Genomic DNA, 16097 nt, shown 5'->3' on the forward strand with positions numbered 1-16097 from the left:
TTTGTTTGTTTTCTTAATATGTTTTCCATTGATTTTTAGAGAGAGTAGAAGAGGGGGGAAGGGAGGGAGAGAGAAAGAGAGAGAAAGAAACATGGATGTGACAGAGACATCGATTGGTTGCCTCCCAAATGTGCCCGGACCCAGGTACGTGCCCTTGACTGACAATCTGTATGTGGGGTGACGCTCTAACCATTGAGCTTACCGGCCAGGGCTGTCTTCTCCCTTTTGGCTTAACAAGGAACTGTTTGACCTTAAGTGGTTCACCTCCCTGCCTTTGACCCCCCCACCCCCTACCCTGACCTTTCTGCCTGGAAGGCTGCACTCACTCCAGCACCCCTGTCACCTCACTAGCTCTCAGTTTTTTAAGAAACAGCTCAGCCCTCACCTCTTCTCGCAGACGCGTGGGGCCCATGCAGGCTGGCCCAGGGCCCTCTGCTGTTCCCAGAATCCCTGTGCTTCAGTCACATCAGAGTGGCCACCGGGAACAGTAGCAGTGGGCATTGTTCACGTGTCCGCCTGCTCCCTGAGGCGGTGACGGCCGGCCTGGCACTGCAATGAGCGCCAGGAAAGTTTTGGCAGCTGTGGACCTGGTTTAATGCCTGCTCCGTTCTCTTCCAGCTGCGACTCTGGGCAAGTTGTTTAACCTCTGCCAACCTCAGGTTCTCCAACCCTGTGATAGACATAATCATCATCTCCACATCACAGGGTCGTTGGGAAATTGAAGGCATCGCATGTACAGGCCTTCGCACCAGGCTGGGTTTGTGGGGACGGCTCCCTGGATGTTAGCTGCTAATATAACAGAGAACAAAACGTCTAGAACTCCTAGGGCAAAGGTGTCCAAACATCAGGGCGGACTCTGCTGTTCCAAGAAGAACTGAGAAGTCTTGGAAAACAGCAGTAAGAACAACAACACGTCTCCCTTACCAAGTCCTCCTGCAGGGAAGCTGAAGGGGGAGACGTGCTGAGAAACCAGGCGTCCTGAACAAACCATGACTGAGGTTTGAAAGTGAAAATGTAAACGTTGAAAGGAAAGCATGGATTTCCTTTGGGAACAGATGGGGAGGACTTGGCCCTGTGGAGACACTGGAGGGACAGATGGCAAAGATGGAGAGAATGTGGCGCCTGGTGGCAGCGGCGCGGGGGGGGGGGGGGGGGGGGGGGCAGGGGGGAGGGCAGGGGAACGACTCAGGGCCCTGGCTGAGCTCCCTGTGGAATGCCACCCGCGGGGTGGTTGGTACAGCGGCCCAGGAACTGCAGCGTTGGACTTGCCAAGGCGGCTCCAGAAATTCTAGCCCTTCTCAGGGGAGCCTGGGCTCCGAGAGAAGGCAGCAAATCGACGTTTCACCAACTCTCTCTCGTGTGTGTGTGTGTGTGTGTGTGTGTGTGTGTGTGTGTGTGTGTGTGTGGCGGCGGTTGCCCTGAGAGTTAGCAAGAGGGTGGGAACAATCCCCAAAAATCTGGATAGGCGTGGGGACAGGGCTCAGCTATCGCCACTTCCCCCCAGGCTGCCCCTCCAAGAAGGCCAAGGGCAAAAGCGCGCTGACCCGGAGGTCAAGCGGGAGGCGCTCTAGGCACTCCTCCGCCTCCGGGCGCAGGCCTCAGTCTCCTCCTCCGGGCAGTGGGTCGGCGTCCCCGCGCCGGGAAGAACAGCTCCCGTAGGCCCGCCCGAGCCGGCCCCTCCCCGGAGCCTCCCCGAGGGTGTGGACGCGTCTCGGTCTAGTTCCCACCCACCGCCCCAGGGGCCCGGACGGGAAGGCGCTGCCGGCGGGCGGGCGGGGAGGGAGCCCGGTGAGCACAGACGTGCGCGCGGAAGGTGCGCCCGGGTCGGCCGCGGAGTTCCCCGGTGGGGGCGGCAGGCCGGGCGGGGACGAGGTCCGAGGGCCCCGGGAGCCGCAGCCGCGCCGGGAGGTTCGGCCGCGAGCGTGACATCACGGGGAGGGGCCAGCGCGGCGCCCCCGGCGAGGAGCCGAGCGCGGAGGGCGCAGCGCCGGAGCCGGAGACAAGCGGCGGGGAGCGCACGCCGAGGCCCCATGGAGCGGTACAAAGGTAAGGGCGCGGGGCCCCCGCCGCGTGCACCCACTTTTTTCCCGCCCCGCACAACGCGGGAAGGAGACCTAGGGAGGGCGCGGGCGTCCCCGCCGCACCCCACGTCCCGCCGGGACTCAGGTGAGCAGAGCCGCCTGCCTCGCGGAGCCCAGCCCGGGACCACAGCTGCGCTGCGGGCGGGGTGCGCGCACTCCTCGGCGGCCGCGGTGGCCCCGGCCCTTTGATCCTCCCCAGGGCGGAGGGCTGGGGTGGGCGCGGCGCAGCTTCTCACCTGTTGGAGGAGAGAGGGTGCGCTTTGCGACTCGCCCCCAAGTCGCGGCCGCCCCAGAACGATGCTGGGGCCGGAGGAGGCCCGAAGGAGGTCGGAACCGTCCGGGGCGGCTTCGGGGCAAAGGGGCGAGTTGTTGGAGCTTCTTTCCCCGGCGCCCGCGGGAGTGGAAGGCTTCCTGGGGACCCCGGGAAAGCCTGCGCGCAGATGCACTTGGGAGGTGGGTGGGCGCGCAGCCCCACTCGCACCTGAGGCCGCCCCAGCCGTCCCGCAGCTCGGGTAACCGTCTTCCTTCGAGCCCTTCTCCCCCTCACCCGCGCCCCACCCCGTCCAAGCAGGGGAGGGTGCAGGGATTGGGGGCCGAATGGCGTGCCCGGCAGGTGGAGCGCCTCTGCCAGAGGGCTTAGCCCAGTGCGCAGCTGGGCAAGTTTTGGGTTTGGCCCAGGCCCGGGATCTTGGCCAAGTCCTGGTGGGCGGGCCGGCCCGGGTTGTGCCCGGTGCCCAGCTCGCACCCGTGCCTTGAGCCCCGGGCTGGAGTCTAGAAGCCCCGGATTGCAGACCTTTTGAAAAACACTTTAAAGGGCTGCTCCTCAACGGGACGCAGCGGGCGCCGTCTGCCCCCCTTTCTTTTGGGAAAAGCCTCTTGCACTTTTCTTGTCCCGGACTCGTCTCTGCCAAACCTGACAGAGGAAATACTGTTGCTATATTTATTTTCCCCTGGGAGAGAGCGAGAAAGGCGAATGCTCAGATTCCCAAGGAATCTCACTCCCAGTAGTTTCTGTTTTCAGAAACGGACAGTAAAGAAACGTTAGGGACTGGCTTGAGTTCCCTGAGAGGCTAGCCCTGTCTTGTGTCTTTTGATTTTCCCATTGATTTTTTTCCTCATCTGAGTCACCTGAGTTACAGGTGAGGGCGAAAGACCTAAATGGTAGACAGGGCTTCACGTGTAAAGGCTTAAAGGGCTTTGCCAGGAGCAGGGGAGCCAGCTGCGGTTACAGGGCGAAGTGATTTGGCAAATTCTTTCTTTCTGTGAACCTCCCTGGAGCTTCTCCCAGGTTTCTAACCCGGTGGTGTGTGTGTGTGTGTGTGTGTGTGTGTGTGTCTGTCTGTCTGTCTCAGATTCTGCTGAGACCATGTCAGTTTTGTGCCCCAGTGACTGATGGCGCCCTCTCGTAGTCCTCTCAGAACCCTGGAGGAAGCCCCGTCCCTCTCCTTATAGAATGGCTGTTTGCTGCTCTCTCCCCATTCTGCCTCCTCCGCCCTTTGGGAGGGACCCTCCTAGGGAACTCAGGACTTGAGAGGCCCCCTGATGGAAAGTGGGGCCTGCCATTCCTGAATGGTGTTAGGTCCAGGTTGCAAGCTACTCTCTCAAATCAGCTTATTCATCCTTCTAAGTTAGGGTACATCTGGGGTCTTCTGCCCAATTATTATCAGAAGGTTTTTGTATTACCAGCTTTGGACTTGGCCCTTGACCTGAGAAAGGCTTCATCCTTATCTTTTCCTCTTGAGAGCTTAAAAGCCTCCTACCCTGGAAGTTAGGGGCGCTTTGCCAACTGAGGGAGACTTCCTTTCCAGTTCAGAGTGTTGATGTTTTGGGTAACACATGTATCTGCCTCATCATTTTGCAATAAATCAGACGCAGAGTGCTAAGTAGCTGCATTTGAGAATTATCTGAATTGCAGAGGCTAATCTAGCTCATCTTTTGGTGTTTGATTCGAGAAAAAGCTTCACTTCAAGTCTCCCTGGTGAATGCTACCAATATGTTTACTATACCTGTCAGCCGAGGAATGTGGGGGTTCCCCCGTCCTTGTAAAATTCCCCATTCTCGTGAGAAGCAGATGACTTGTGCTTTGAACACTCACTGAATTACAATGTTGGTCTGTGCAAACTAAAGCATGTTGGGCCCAATCTTCAACTAATCAGCACAGCTCTAACTGGAATCTTTGTGTCCTGCTTCTCAGAGGTTGAGGCCCGCCCCTTTGTCCCTTTCAAAGGTGAGCTTGGGTAATTATGGAATGACTAGGTATAGTGGCCTAACAACACAGTTCAAAAGAAAAAGCAAGATCAACTAGGGCTCGCAGACATATGTTAAAATTATAAAGAAGAATTCTTATTTGTGATATTTTTAAAATTTGTTATTGGAATGCCTCATTCTCTGTGTCTAAATTCCCAACTTTGAGCTCTCCCCTCTCCCAAGTAAGTAGAATGCCTCAGCACTGTCTCGATTCTCAAGATGTTTTCTCTTAATTTGTAAATCTTTTTAAAAATATATATTTTATTGATTTTTTTAAGAGAGGAAGGGAGAGGGATAGAGAATTAGAAACATCGATGAGAGAGAAACATCGATCAGCTGCCTCCTGCACGCCTCCCACTGGGGATATGCCTGCAACCAAGGTACATGCCCTCGAACCTGGGACCCTTCAGTCCTCAGGCTGATGCTCTATCCACTGAGCCAAACCGGCCAGGGCTTAATTTGTAAATCTTATCAAGCAGTTGATGTAGGAGAAATTATTTTCCATTTCCCCAGCCTGCATGTTACATATTCAAAACTAGCCTGTTATTTGTAGGCTCTGGCTTGATTTTCCATGGCTTTGTAGCATCTCAAGAGATGTCTGGAGCTAAAGGATGGTGGGAATATCACTCTGTGTCTACTGCAGAAATATGTCCAGGCTTTGTCCCCACTCTTTCTAAGCCAGTGGTTCTCAACCTTCTGGCCCTTTACATACAGTTCCTCATGTTGTGACCCAACCATAAAATTATTTTCGTTGCTACTTCATAACTGTAACGTTGCTAAAGTAACGTTAATGTAATGTAATGTAAATATCTGATATGCAGGATGGTCTTAGGCGACCCCTGTGAAAGGGTCGTTCGGCCGCCAAAGGGGTCGCGACCCACAGGTTGAGAACCACTGTTCTAAGCCATTCTGCTAGCCAGCCGTGGCTTCTCAAGCAAAAGCAGGGATGGGAGTGTCTTCCCAGGGAGTTGTCGTTACAAGTGATGGTAGCGTTGCTGCATCTTGTTTGTGAGTCTCTCTGGCGTTGTGTAAGCCGTGCTAAGTTCTACCGGGCGCCTGGAGAAGATTCCTCTCCTTGGATGTTTACATACTTGTGACTCTCCTAAGGGCATCCTTGCCTGGCTGCGTGAGCCCATTGGCTGAGCTCGCCATGTGGTCAAGGATTCTGGTTCCTGCTGCTCTTCCAGCTGGTGAGCGTGTCCAGGGCCAGAAGTGACTGACCTGCTGAGGATTGCACTGGGACCGTCCGCGCCTGAGATTGCATCACTCTTGGCTCCAGACACGCAGGGTTGAGAGAGTCCCTTGAATTTGCGTCCCCTGTGTTTTTGTCTCTGAGCTGGAGCACCTGACTCCCAGGAGAGGGCAGGCAGTCTTAGGGTGCTGCAAGGTAGAGGTGAGCGGTGAGGCGGCAACCCAGTGAAAATACGTGAAAGCTTATGTGGGGTGAAATCTGTGGTCAAGAAGGCCTGAAACAGAAAAGCTGCTGAAAGAAGAAGAGGCTGGTTGATAATATTCATTTTCCCTGCAGGGGGCTTGTGTGTTCTGTTGAATCTCCACCCTCAGGAGCCCAGGTTTTTCCCTGTTGAAGTTGTAGTGGTTCTTAAACTTAGCCACACCTGGGACTCCTCGGGGATGCTTAAACAACATGGATGTAGACATTCTGAGTTCATTGGTCTTAGGCATTCGAGTTTGTAAAAGTCCCCAGGTGAGTTTAATGTGTAGCCAAAGTTGAGAACCATTGGGAAAAAAGATAAGTAATTACATACACACCTTCCTCACCTGGAAAATTAAAAGTAAGTGGGGAGTGAAGTGGGCCCTCCCCCCCCTCCCCCGCAACCACGTGCCCACATGGTGTGTGCTTCAACCAGAGCTTGTGATCCCTGCAGAAACCGAATGTTATGCACCTTAAGCGATTATGGGCTTTAGAAGACTGTGGGAAACACTGCTTTAAAACAATCTCAAATGTGATGCTTCAGAATCCTAGGCTCAGGGCTCACTCATGATTGTACTTGACCTTGAGCCTTCCTGACTTTGAAGCTCTTTGTGTGGGAGCCCTTGATGCTTTGGCAGTGAAATAGTCTGAAACAGAAACACGGAGGGGTCACCTTTGGTGCTGACTGGCCAGGCAGGGTGGGGGCATTCTTGGGGCCCTGCCCCTCTTCTGAAGGGGTAGGAGCTCTGGGAACTGGGCTGGTTCCCAGCACAAAGGGCCAGGAGGGGCCAACGAGCTTCAAAGCTGAGGAAGCGGTGCCAGTTTTCTTCCCAACCCCTTTCATGATGGGAAATGTGTCTCTAAAGACTTCTGTCGTTCAGAGAAGGAAGACTTTCCGCAAGCTAAGGAGGGTGGCGCGTCTGCCCAGAGCTGGGGAGATGTGGGGGGAGCAGTCACGGTGCAAGGAAGAAAACAGTGGCTTCGGAACCAGGAGACCTACGTGTTCTGTTTCCCTGGGCCAATCACTGAGCTCTCCTGGCCTCAGTTTCCCCATCTAGAAACCAGCCTCCAGTGTTTGTCTACTTGATTTCCTGAGCACTCGTCAATGCTGGGTGCTCTGTGGTCACTGTGGACTCTTTGCAGGGAGGAGGCGGTCTGAAGTGAGGGAGGGAAGTGGGGGAGGAATGTGGGTAGCCCAACAAAGGTCAGTTTAGAATTGTGATTCTTATAAATAAAACCAATTTCCTGCTGAGAGCAGAAAGCAGCAGCCTTAGTGGGAAAGCGAATGCCATGGGCCGTGCCAGGAATTTGTTTCTCAAGGACTTTTGTAGGAACATATCTCCAAAGAGCCACCCTCTGGAACACTCCCATTTGAGAGATAGATCAACTAAGGCCTAAGGAGATTAAGCGAGAACTCAGAAAGTCAGAAACAGGATGGAAGAATTCTGAAAATTGAGTTTCTTTAAAGGGTAGAATTTTGGGGTTTATTTAGAAAAAGTGCTCAAAACCATTTCAGACTCATGTCTTAGTGCCTCAGTCTTCAGGACTGAGCCCCCATGCCTCCTCTTCCAGGAAGCCCCCCTGTGTTTCTCTGTCTTCTCCCGCAACGTTAAATATAGCTTCATCAGTGCCTGTCACACTGTAGGTACTTACCAAGTATTTGTTGAATTAATGTCGAGTTGTTATATATATATATATATATATATATATATATATATATACTTCCCCTGTTAGATTGAACTCCTTCCATATGGGGGTCTTGTCTTTCTCCTCTAAGGGTCCTTCCCCCCAGCCCCTGGGACACGATTGGGGAATGAATGAATGAATGAATGAATGACAGGGAGTGGCACTACGTATCCTCCCAAGCTCTGGCCCTCGAGAGCAGACCTGGGTCGCAAAGGGAAATGAAGCACCATCTCAAAGCCACATTCCGGAAGCGGAGACGCCCCGAGCCTTCCCGACTTGAGCCTTATTTCTGTCTGTTCCAGCACAGGGGTGTTGCTGTCTGGTGGTACAGAGAAGGATCCTGCAGGTTTCTGCTTGTGAGTATGAGCCTGCCTGTGCCCTCTGCAGCAGCTCATCTGGCCTCCAGGGCTCCCGAGACGCTCTGGATGGAAGGCTGAGGGATCTCATGGAGCCAGGTGCCGGCCTGGGCACTCCGGGGCTCGGGGTGGCTAATCTAGCCTTTGCCACTAACTCGCTGTGCGACCTTGGGCAAGTCAATTAATCTCTCTGGGCTTTGTTTCCTCATCTGTCCACATGAGGATAATGATTACTAACCTGCTGCACTGGCTGCTTGGTGGAATACCTCGTCAGAGCTACTGGTATTACTGTGAGGAAAGACAATGTTCAGTTAACTCGGAGGCAGATGCTCTGAAACGTCTGTGACATGGTTCTGACCCCACCAGTTTCTGTCTTCTGGGCGGTGGGGGGCGGTCCTCACAGTTAATTTGGGCACCAGCTCTGGCTATCACGTGCTTTTCGAAGCTACTGGGAGCTCTGAGTTGAGGATGCTCCCCCTGTTCCCAGGAAGCCTAGCTCCTCAGAGAGAAGAGCATCCATGCATTATCCCCGGGGCTCCCTGTGGATGTCAGTGGAAAAGGAGATGGGTGAGGAAGTGCTCGCTCCTAAGCCTTCTGCGGAGCCACATCCTGGCCCTGCCCAACTTTTCTTTGATGTCGCAGGAAGTTTATATAGGAGAGACCCTGACATTCTCACAAGAACTTCAAGCTCTTCACTAATTTTGTATCACTGGGCTCTCACCTTCTCCCTAGTGAGTCTCAAAACAAATGGACCAGAAACCCCATGGAGAGGGAAGAGTAGGAAGAATGTGTAGAAAATGTAGGAGCAGGCACTGCCCTGCATACACAGCATGAGGCGAGTGTAAAAAACAGAATGAGCCCAGGGTATCAGACATTAGGGAGGAGTGGGGTGTGGCACCGACACCAGCAGAGGCTCTGCTGTTGTTCTAAACAGACCCCCTAGATCTCCCTTCACTTCCGTGAGCCCCGCCCAGGGACTTCAGAGACAGCTGCTGGCCTGGTGGAGTGCGCTGACCTCTCAACCAGCAGCTTGCAGATCAGCCCGGGGACTAAACCGAGAGAGGAGTCAGCTGTCCGACTGCTCAGCCAGAGCCCCTGCTGCTGGCCAGGCGGCCTCTTAGAGGCAGCTTTTCCGAGGAGGGTGGCCGGGCCATTGAGGTTTACCCAGGACTTGCCTGGTTTTCCCACTGACAGTCCAGCATCCCTGGAACCCCCTTAGTCCTGGGCAGACAGAGATGGTTGGTCCCCCGCCTTCCCAGGCCTCCGCTTTATGAAAAGGCCCAGATCAAGAATTTGTTTTCTCCATCGCCGCGATGACCTGGAGCCAGTCAGCTAGTCTCTTTGACTCGAAAGCAAAAGTCCGAGACGTAGAGCCTCACAGTGGGTAGCTAACCACGGGTGATGCACACCAGGATGTTAGGTGAAAACAGCCAGACTCAAAGCCTGTGCACTGCACGATGCCATGTATGCAGCTTTTTGGGAAAAGCCACACCGTAGGGAAAGAACAGAGGCCCGTCGTGGCTGAGGCTGAGGGTGGAGGAAGGAGTTGACCACAGGGGCACGGGGGAGACTTGTGGAATGATAGAAACCTTTAGTTTTCGAATCTTTAAGGCAGTGGCGGCCACAGAGCCCTGAGTACTTAGGAAAACTCAGAACTGTGCAATTAATGGGGCTCCCCTTCCCCGTGTGTAAATTGTACCCCCAGAAATCTGGGTTTAAAACAGACCCCAGTAGCTGGTGATGCCGTGGTAGAAGGTGAGGACTCCGTGCAGCACGCAGGTGGCCATCGCAGCTGTAAACAGAACCTGAGGTCTTGGTGTGGTCATGCCGGCAGCGATCTGGGGGTGCTGCAGAGAGGGGGAGGCGTTTTGGTACAAAGCAAAAGTACTGACTGCTCGATGGCATCTTCAATGCGGGGCACTTGTCGGTTAGGCACACGTGGTATGATGGTGAGGCTCTCGGTCCACTTAGAGAAATGGACGGTTCTCTTACAACCCAGGCGGCCGAGGAGCCCAGGAGAGCCATGCACAGGGAGGCCTTAGCTCCAGCTCCCGCCCGGGCGCTCTGCTCTGCACACACAGGCATCTCATGTATTGACGGTGGCAGCCTTTCTGCACATCTTCTCCACCCCCTTCGTCCCCCGTTCCCCCCCGCCCCCCCCGCCCCCACCCTCGTCTCCCAACAACAAAATTATTGCATTCAAATTGAGAACCTGAGTCTGCACCATGCTGTTGCCTGGCTGATGTTTTGTGTCTGGCAGTCTGACTATGCTAGCTAGCTGGGACTGATTTTGAGAGGGAAGAGCCCATGATTTAGCAAAATAACGCACCTCGGACCACGTGGTGCAAGGCATCAGCCCTCCTGTTTCCAGGCAGAGTCACCAGCCCTGCTGCACCTGTCCGGGAGATGGGACGTGGAATCCGAGGACAAGGAAGGGTGGTCCCAGTGGAATCTGAAGATCTTGGTGGTTTCCGTTTAAAAAAGGAAAAAACCCAGGTGGCACTGGCTTTTCAGGGGAACTGGGGGAACTGTGACCCAGAGAGCTGGATGTGTCTTCCCATCTTCCTTAAGTGCAGCTTGTGAGAAGGCCGTAGACCTTCCATCCACGAGGACCATGTGGGACCAGATCGCTTTCAACCAGGAATTGCACAGAATTTCACACGTGCAACTCTTCTTCATTGCAAACAAGTCGCTCGTCGTCACTCATAAAGGCAGGTCTACTCCACCTCTTCTTGGGGATTCAGGGAGACGTGCGGAGTAGTAGCTGGTGGAGCCCTTAGTTCTAAATGGTCTCAGCTTTGTGGGGGGGTGGGGCGGGCATGGAGGTGCGAGGGGAGGCAAGAAGTACTTTTCGTGCCTATTCGAAGTGCAACTTCCCTGGTGCCCAGCCAGGCCTTGCTTGTGGATGGTCCACTTCCGAAGGGCCATCCCGAGGGCACACTCCTCATTGGAGGGCAAGGATGGGAGGGCTGCGGAGGAGACACTGCGGAGGAGTGCACAGGCGGGGAAGTTCAGACACGCCCGTTTTCTACCTGGGCAGCAGACTGTCGCCGCCATCTCCCAGGACCACCCTGGCACGTTGGCATCCTCTGGGGCCTGAGGACGGCCTTCGCCTTCCTGTGAGACCAACAAGTGGACTCCTGCCATTTCCTTCCATCCTCCACCCCCGTCCTCTCTCCCCCAGTTTTTACACAACAGGATTGATTCATGTGAACTAGATTCAAGTCCGCAGATGGGGGCAGAAGAGATGGTGTTGAATGAGCTTATTGTTGGAGATTTCACTGACTTCTTTTATTGAATACCCGCCGTCCTGGAACATATTGAGCTGATTTACTGAGATTCCAAGAGGGGCCTTTTGGAAGGAACTCTGCCTGGGTGCTCGGTACCCCTGACGTCGGGGCTGGGACCCAACGGGTGGCGAGTTTGCTCAGGGCGCCCTGTCTCCATTTTTATAGTGGTGGGTCTTCTTGGGGGCAGATATTCTCAGTTACAGTCCCAGACTCCTTATGAGCTAGGGATGGTCCCCACCCTACTGCCCTTGGCAGTCAGGCCTTTTGTGGAATTCCCTTCTAGCACATTCTTCGAATAAATAAAGATGGACATCCCATTTGGTGCCACAGTTCAGCCCCCCGTGGCTTCCGCGAGGCACGGATAGAAGATGGGTGACATGGCAGATCTTGGGCAGAAGCAGCAGGTGATACCCTGACACCTAGGGCTCGAGTGTCTCATGCGGCGTGGCTGGCCCGCGACAGGCACGGAGGAGTTGGGGACATACATGTATTTAGCGTGTTTAGGGGTGGGATCCCTGTGGTCGGTGGTGCTGCAGGCGTGGCTGAGGATCGTGGGTGTGTGATGGGCGAGTGCGGTGTCTGGATGGCCGCCACACAGTGGCTGTGGGACAGCTCAGGTGACTGGGGTCCTGGGGAGCTCCTGAGAGTCTGCAGGCGCTGGAGCTGGGAGAGGCTCCTGTCTCGCTGCAGACGGTGGAAGCCTGTCTCTGGCTCACGTCAGTCAGGGCTCAGATGCCCTGGGAGTGAGCCTGTGGGAAAGCAGGTCGGTGGATGACAGGCGCTCACCCAGTGGGAGTGCACTGGGGCGCAGGCAGGCTCCCGGGCAGTTTCTCTCTCTCCTCCTCCTGCCCCCCCCCCCCCCCCCCCCCCCCCGCTTTCTCCTGCTCTCTCTCATGCACTTACTCTTCTCTTTCTCTCTCTCTCTCTCTTTCTCTCGTTTTTCTGCCAATTCTGGTCAGGTCTCCTGGGCCTTGAATCTAGGAAAGGGCGCCCTGAGAACCCGAGGCCAGAAAGAGAAAGCCCCCCCTTGACCTCAGGTCCCCGGTGGCCCCAGGCTCTCACTTCCAGTAGCTGGAGTCCCGGGCTCCCCCAGGAGGAGCCGATGACCTCGGAGTCTGGGTGGAGAAGCGGGGTTTGCGCTCAGCCCGACGAGGAGCCTCGCATTCCCTCTGGAAGAGGAGGCTGAGTGACCCTGTTTGGCGTGGGCCTGCTGCTTCGTCAGGCCCTAGCCAGTGCCACTGCCCCGGCCACCTTCCCCAGCCCGCCTGGCCCGAGCCATGTGCTCACCCTGGGGCCCGGCCAGCCATCCTAACGGCCCAGAGCAGCCCAGTGTCACCGTGACTAGGATTCCCAGGAAAGAGTTCTTCTCCTCTCTCTGATAGGCGAGGGGGGCGGGGGGCGGGGCGCACAGATCTTTGAGGATCTGGCTTCCTCCCCTCTTTGCATCCTGGCAGTCCTCAGCCCGGTGCCCTGGAACCTGAGGTGTGGAAGCAGCAGTCCAGGCCCTGCGTGGGGCGCCTCCCCCGGCAGGCCCGGCCCCTGATCCCTGGAAACGCGCCTCCGGGGGGCCTGGCAACTCCGGGGGGAGCATGAGAACGCGCCACAGTTTGGACCAAAGTTCCAAGCACGAAGGCCCAACGTTGACTAAAATAATTTTTTCCCATTGACCTCCTGGCCTCGCAGTGGGCCGGCGTCCATCCCCCGCCCTCTGATGTGGGTTTGGTGCGGGGAACTGTAAACAGTTCAGGCTGCGAGCGGATCTGCTCCATGAGTTATGGGATCCAGGTGTCGCGCCCCGCGCCATGCACCGCTCCCCCCGAGAGTGGGAACCGTTCTGTTCTCAGAGGGAGAAGCTAGGCTGTTGCTGTTGAGATCAAATCCTTCTGAAGCGTGTCTCCCTCCCACGCCCTCACCCCCCAGGTCTCCGCTCAGGACTGAAGAACTCCAGAGCTCTAATTCATTAGTGAATTCTCAGTGTGTGTGTGTGTGGTGGTGGGGGGGGGGGGGGGGGGGGGCGGGCGGCTGCCTCTGACCCCTGAGGTCAGGGCCCTGGGCTCTCATGTGTGCAGGATGGTGCTGTTGATGCTACAGGCAGCCCAGGAGCCCGCGTTCTCCCTGTGAGAATGTGGGACCCATTTCTCAGGGCAGGAGGGTGGGCTCGGTCCCTGCCAGCCTCGTTCCTCCAGTACAGCCGGGCTCCTGACTCGGGCCTGGCAGCCAAGGGCCACAGGAGGCCTCTAGAGCGAGGAGGCAGCTTTGGGCAGTGACCTCTCCTCCCCTGGCAGTAGAGTCTGGAGTCATCTCATCGCCCCAAATTGGCCACTGAGATTGCGTTGGAAAATGCCTTCAGTAGTTTGGAGGGATGTGGGGGGCACAGATCTTAGGCGTCTGGCTTCCTCTCCTCTGTGCATCCTTGCAGCCCTACACATAGCTAGCCGGTGGGCCACGGTGAAGGGGGAGGAAGCTAACAAATAAGTGCATTCACTTCACAGATACTGGGCATGACTGGGACGTGTGTGTGTGTGTGTGTGTGTGTGTGTGTGTGTGTGTGTGTGTGTTTTGGAGGAGAGAAGGTGTTGGCCCGTTTTCTTAAAATATTCCAAAGCTGTTTACCTAGTGCCCTTCAAGGATAAAATTGTGCTGCAACAAGGTTTATTTTTCTGCCCGGGAGCTGAGGCCGCGGGAGGAAGTGGAAGTGCCCGGGCCCTGTGATTGTGAGGGAGTCACTTCCAGATTCCTAGCTTATCGCTGGGTCTCTCTCCGCCCTGACACCTTGACCCCCTGAAGTCTAACTCCTCACTGCACCTCGCACAGCCCCCCTTTCCCGCACCCCCTCCCCCCCACCACCCATGATGCCTTCCTACTTGGCTGCCTTGTGTCTGTGCGTATGGATTTCTTCTCAGGCCAGAAAATATAAGGGCAACCTCCTAGCTGGGAACCAAATATTTTCTACAAACGGCTTTCCTTTCCTTTAAGAAAATGCCCATTATGGAGTGTGAACATGGGTGAGATTCAGGAGGAAACAGCTGCCTGGCGGAGATCCTGGTGGGGTCTTGGGTAAGATTCCGCCGCGTCACTAATGCCTGTATTGGGTGCGTTTCCGGCACAGGCACACTGGGCATTTGGGAAGTTTGTGACTGAGAACTTCCATGAAGGCGAGCACAGGTCCAGCCTCCAGCTCAGATCAGGAAGGGAAGTCTTCATTTCCTTCAGGACAGTGCAGACCTGTCCAATGGATGTCTCTCATCCACCTTGGTAGCTCAACCTGGATGCTCGCGAACCCTTTCTTTCTAGAATATTCTGTCTATGGGCTTTTCTAAGACTTCGACCCCTTGCTACCGTAGCTGAGGGGAGCCCAGATTTCTTAAGGCCCCTGAACGAGGCCCTCTTCCTTGAATGTCAGTGGTGTCGAGGTCAACTCGCCAGTGGCTGTGGGCAGAGCAAGGAACCATGCTACCCCTTGTGCTGGAGAAAATCTGAGCTCCTTCTCCCCCTGGCCCGGGCTTGGTTGTCCAGTGTCTGTGCCCATCCCTCACCTCCATCTGTGCCCCAGCCAGACTGGGTTCCTTGTGGTTTCCCAAACTGGACTTTTGCATGTACCGTTCTATTGGTCTAGAACAGTGGTTCTCAACCTGTGGGTCGTGACCCCTTTGGCGGTCGAACGACCCTTTCACAGGGGTTGCCTAAGACCATCCTGCATATCAGATATTTACATTACGATTCATAACAGTAGGAACATTACAGTTATGAAGTAGCAACAAAAATAACTTTATGGTTGGGTCACAACATGAGGAACTGTATTTAAAGGGCCAGAAGGTTGAGAACCACTGGTCTAGAATGTTCTCCCCTCAGGGCTGCCTGCCAAGCTTATCTGTCAAGTCTCACTCAGCCTTGACTTGGCCCCCTGAACTTTTAACCCTTCACTGCACTTTGCACCGCCCTCCGTGGTCACAATCATTGTGTCCATGTTATCGTTGATGGAAAGTCTATGTTCCCAGGAGTCTGTGAGCTCCTTAAGGGCCAAAAGCCATCATTCTTCTTTGCGTCCACAGCCCGGACTCCGTGGACTCATGTGACTGAGAAGTGGTTGCTGTCCACAGGTTTTCTCAGAGTTTGATGGCAGCAAAGTTAAGGGCTTCTGTCCACCAGTGAATACCCTGACCAAGTTACTAGACAGCTGTCAGAAAGGAGAGAGGTGTGCAATGTCTAAAACCTTCAAGGGGTCAACACTGAGAATATCCAGGGAACCAGCCAGAAAGAGACAGACATTTTGATAGAAAAGAAGATGAATAAAGGATAGGAGTGGGAGAGGACCTTTCTAACATGTACCTCTTCGTTTGTAAGTGTTTCTGCTCCATGCGTCCTGCTTTATGAATTTTTAATGGCTGTATGGTAAATGCTGTTGTCAGTGGCCTGTTCTTGCCTTGCATTTGGCACTGTGTCTTAAAGAGCCATCTACGTTGTGGGCTGACATCTAATCCATTGCTTCTTACTGGTGCCTAATTCGCCAGGATGTGCATCTGCCGCCACAGTTCACCGGGTCACTCTCCCAGGTGACACTGGACTCCTCCCTCCCCCGCCCTCTGCTCTCCACCACCGCAGACAGTGCTGCCAGGGTTATGCTCAACCCCACCCCGTGTGGACCCATGCGGACACTTGGGCAGCCTGCAGCCTCTCGCTCTCTCAGCCGACGGGCTGGTGGCTTTGGCTGGCTTGTCTCTGATGACCGAAGGAGCCCAGGCGTTGCTGCAGGTGCTCCTTAGCTGCTGACCGGGAGGCGCTTCTATCAGAAGGCAGGTGTCAGGCTCCCGGCTGAGTCTGTCTTGTTGCCTACATCGGGTAGTGACCCTGTTCGCAGGCTCAGCAGCAGCGGCCCTCTCCTGGATGTTTTATGTGCACCATCTCGTTTAATCCTGAGAGATCTGGAGAGGTGGTGGTGAGAACTCTCACCGCCCACCAGGTCCCCGCGGCCTCCCCGGGGGAGCGGAGTACTCTGCTCGGGAGG

General features: G+C 55.2%; 1 protein-coding gene across 8 annotated transcripts in view; it reads left to right on the forward strand.

The window, feature by feature from the left end:
- Positions 1-1317: 1317 nt before the first annotated feature.
- The window catches only part of AFAP1L2 (actin filament associated protein 1 like 2), an 86160-nt gene continuing 71380 nt past the window's right edge, over positions 1318-16097 (forward strand). The window contains exons 1-2 of one of the 8 annotated variants that reach the window (XM_070432212.1): positions 1318-2046; positions 7749-7802. In XM_070432212.1, coding sequence (XP_070288313.1) covers positions 2031-2046; positions 7749-7802 — 70 coding nt within the window. In that variant the 5' untranslated portion in view covers positions 1318-2030. The remainder of the gene's footprint in view (positions 2047-7748; positions 7803-16097) is intronic. The other 7 variants (XM_070432211.1, XM_070432215.1, XM_070432213.1 and 4 more) reach the window with 7 other exon arrangements.

This window comes from Myotis yumanensis, unplaced genomic scaffold (genome assembly GCF_028538775.1).
Source record: "Myotis yumanensis isolate MYYU_CA2020_CCGP unplaced genomic scaffold, mMyoYum1.0.hap1 SCAF_13, whole genome shotgun sequence".
In the NCBI taxonomy this organism is placed as follows: Eukaryota; Metazoa; Chordata; class Mammalia; order Chiroptera; family Vespertilionidae; genus Myotis; species Myotis yumanensis.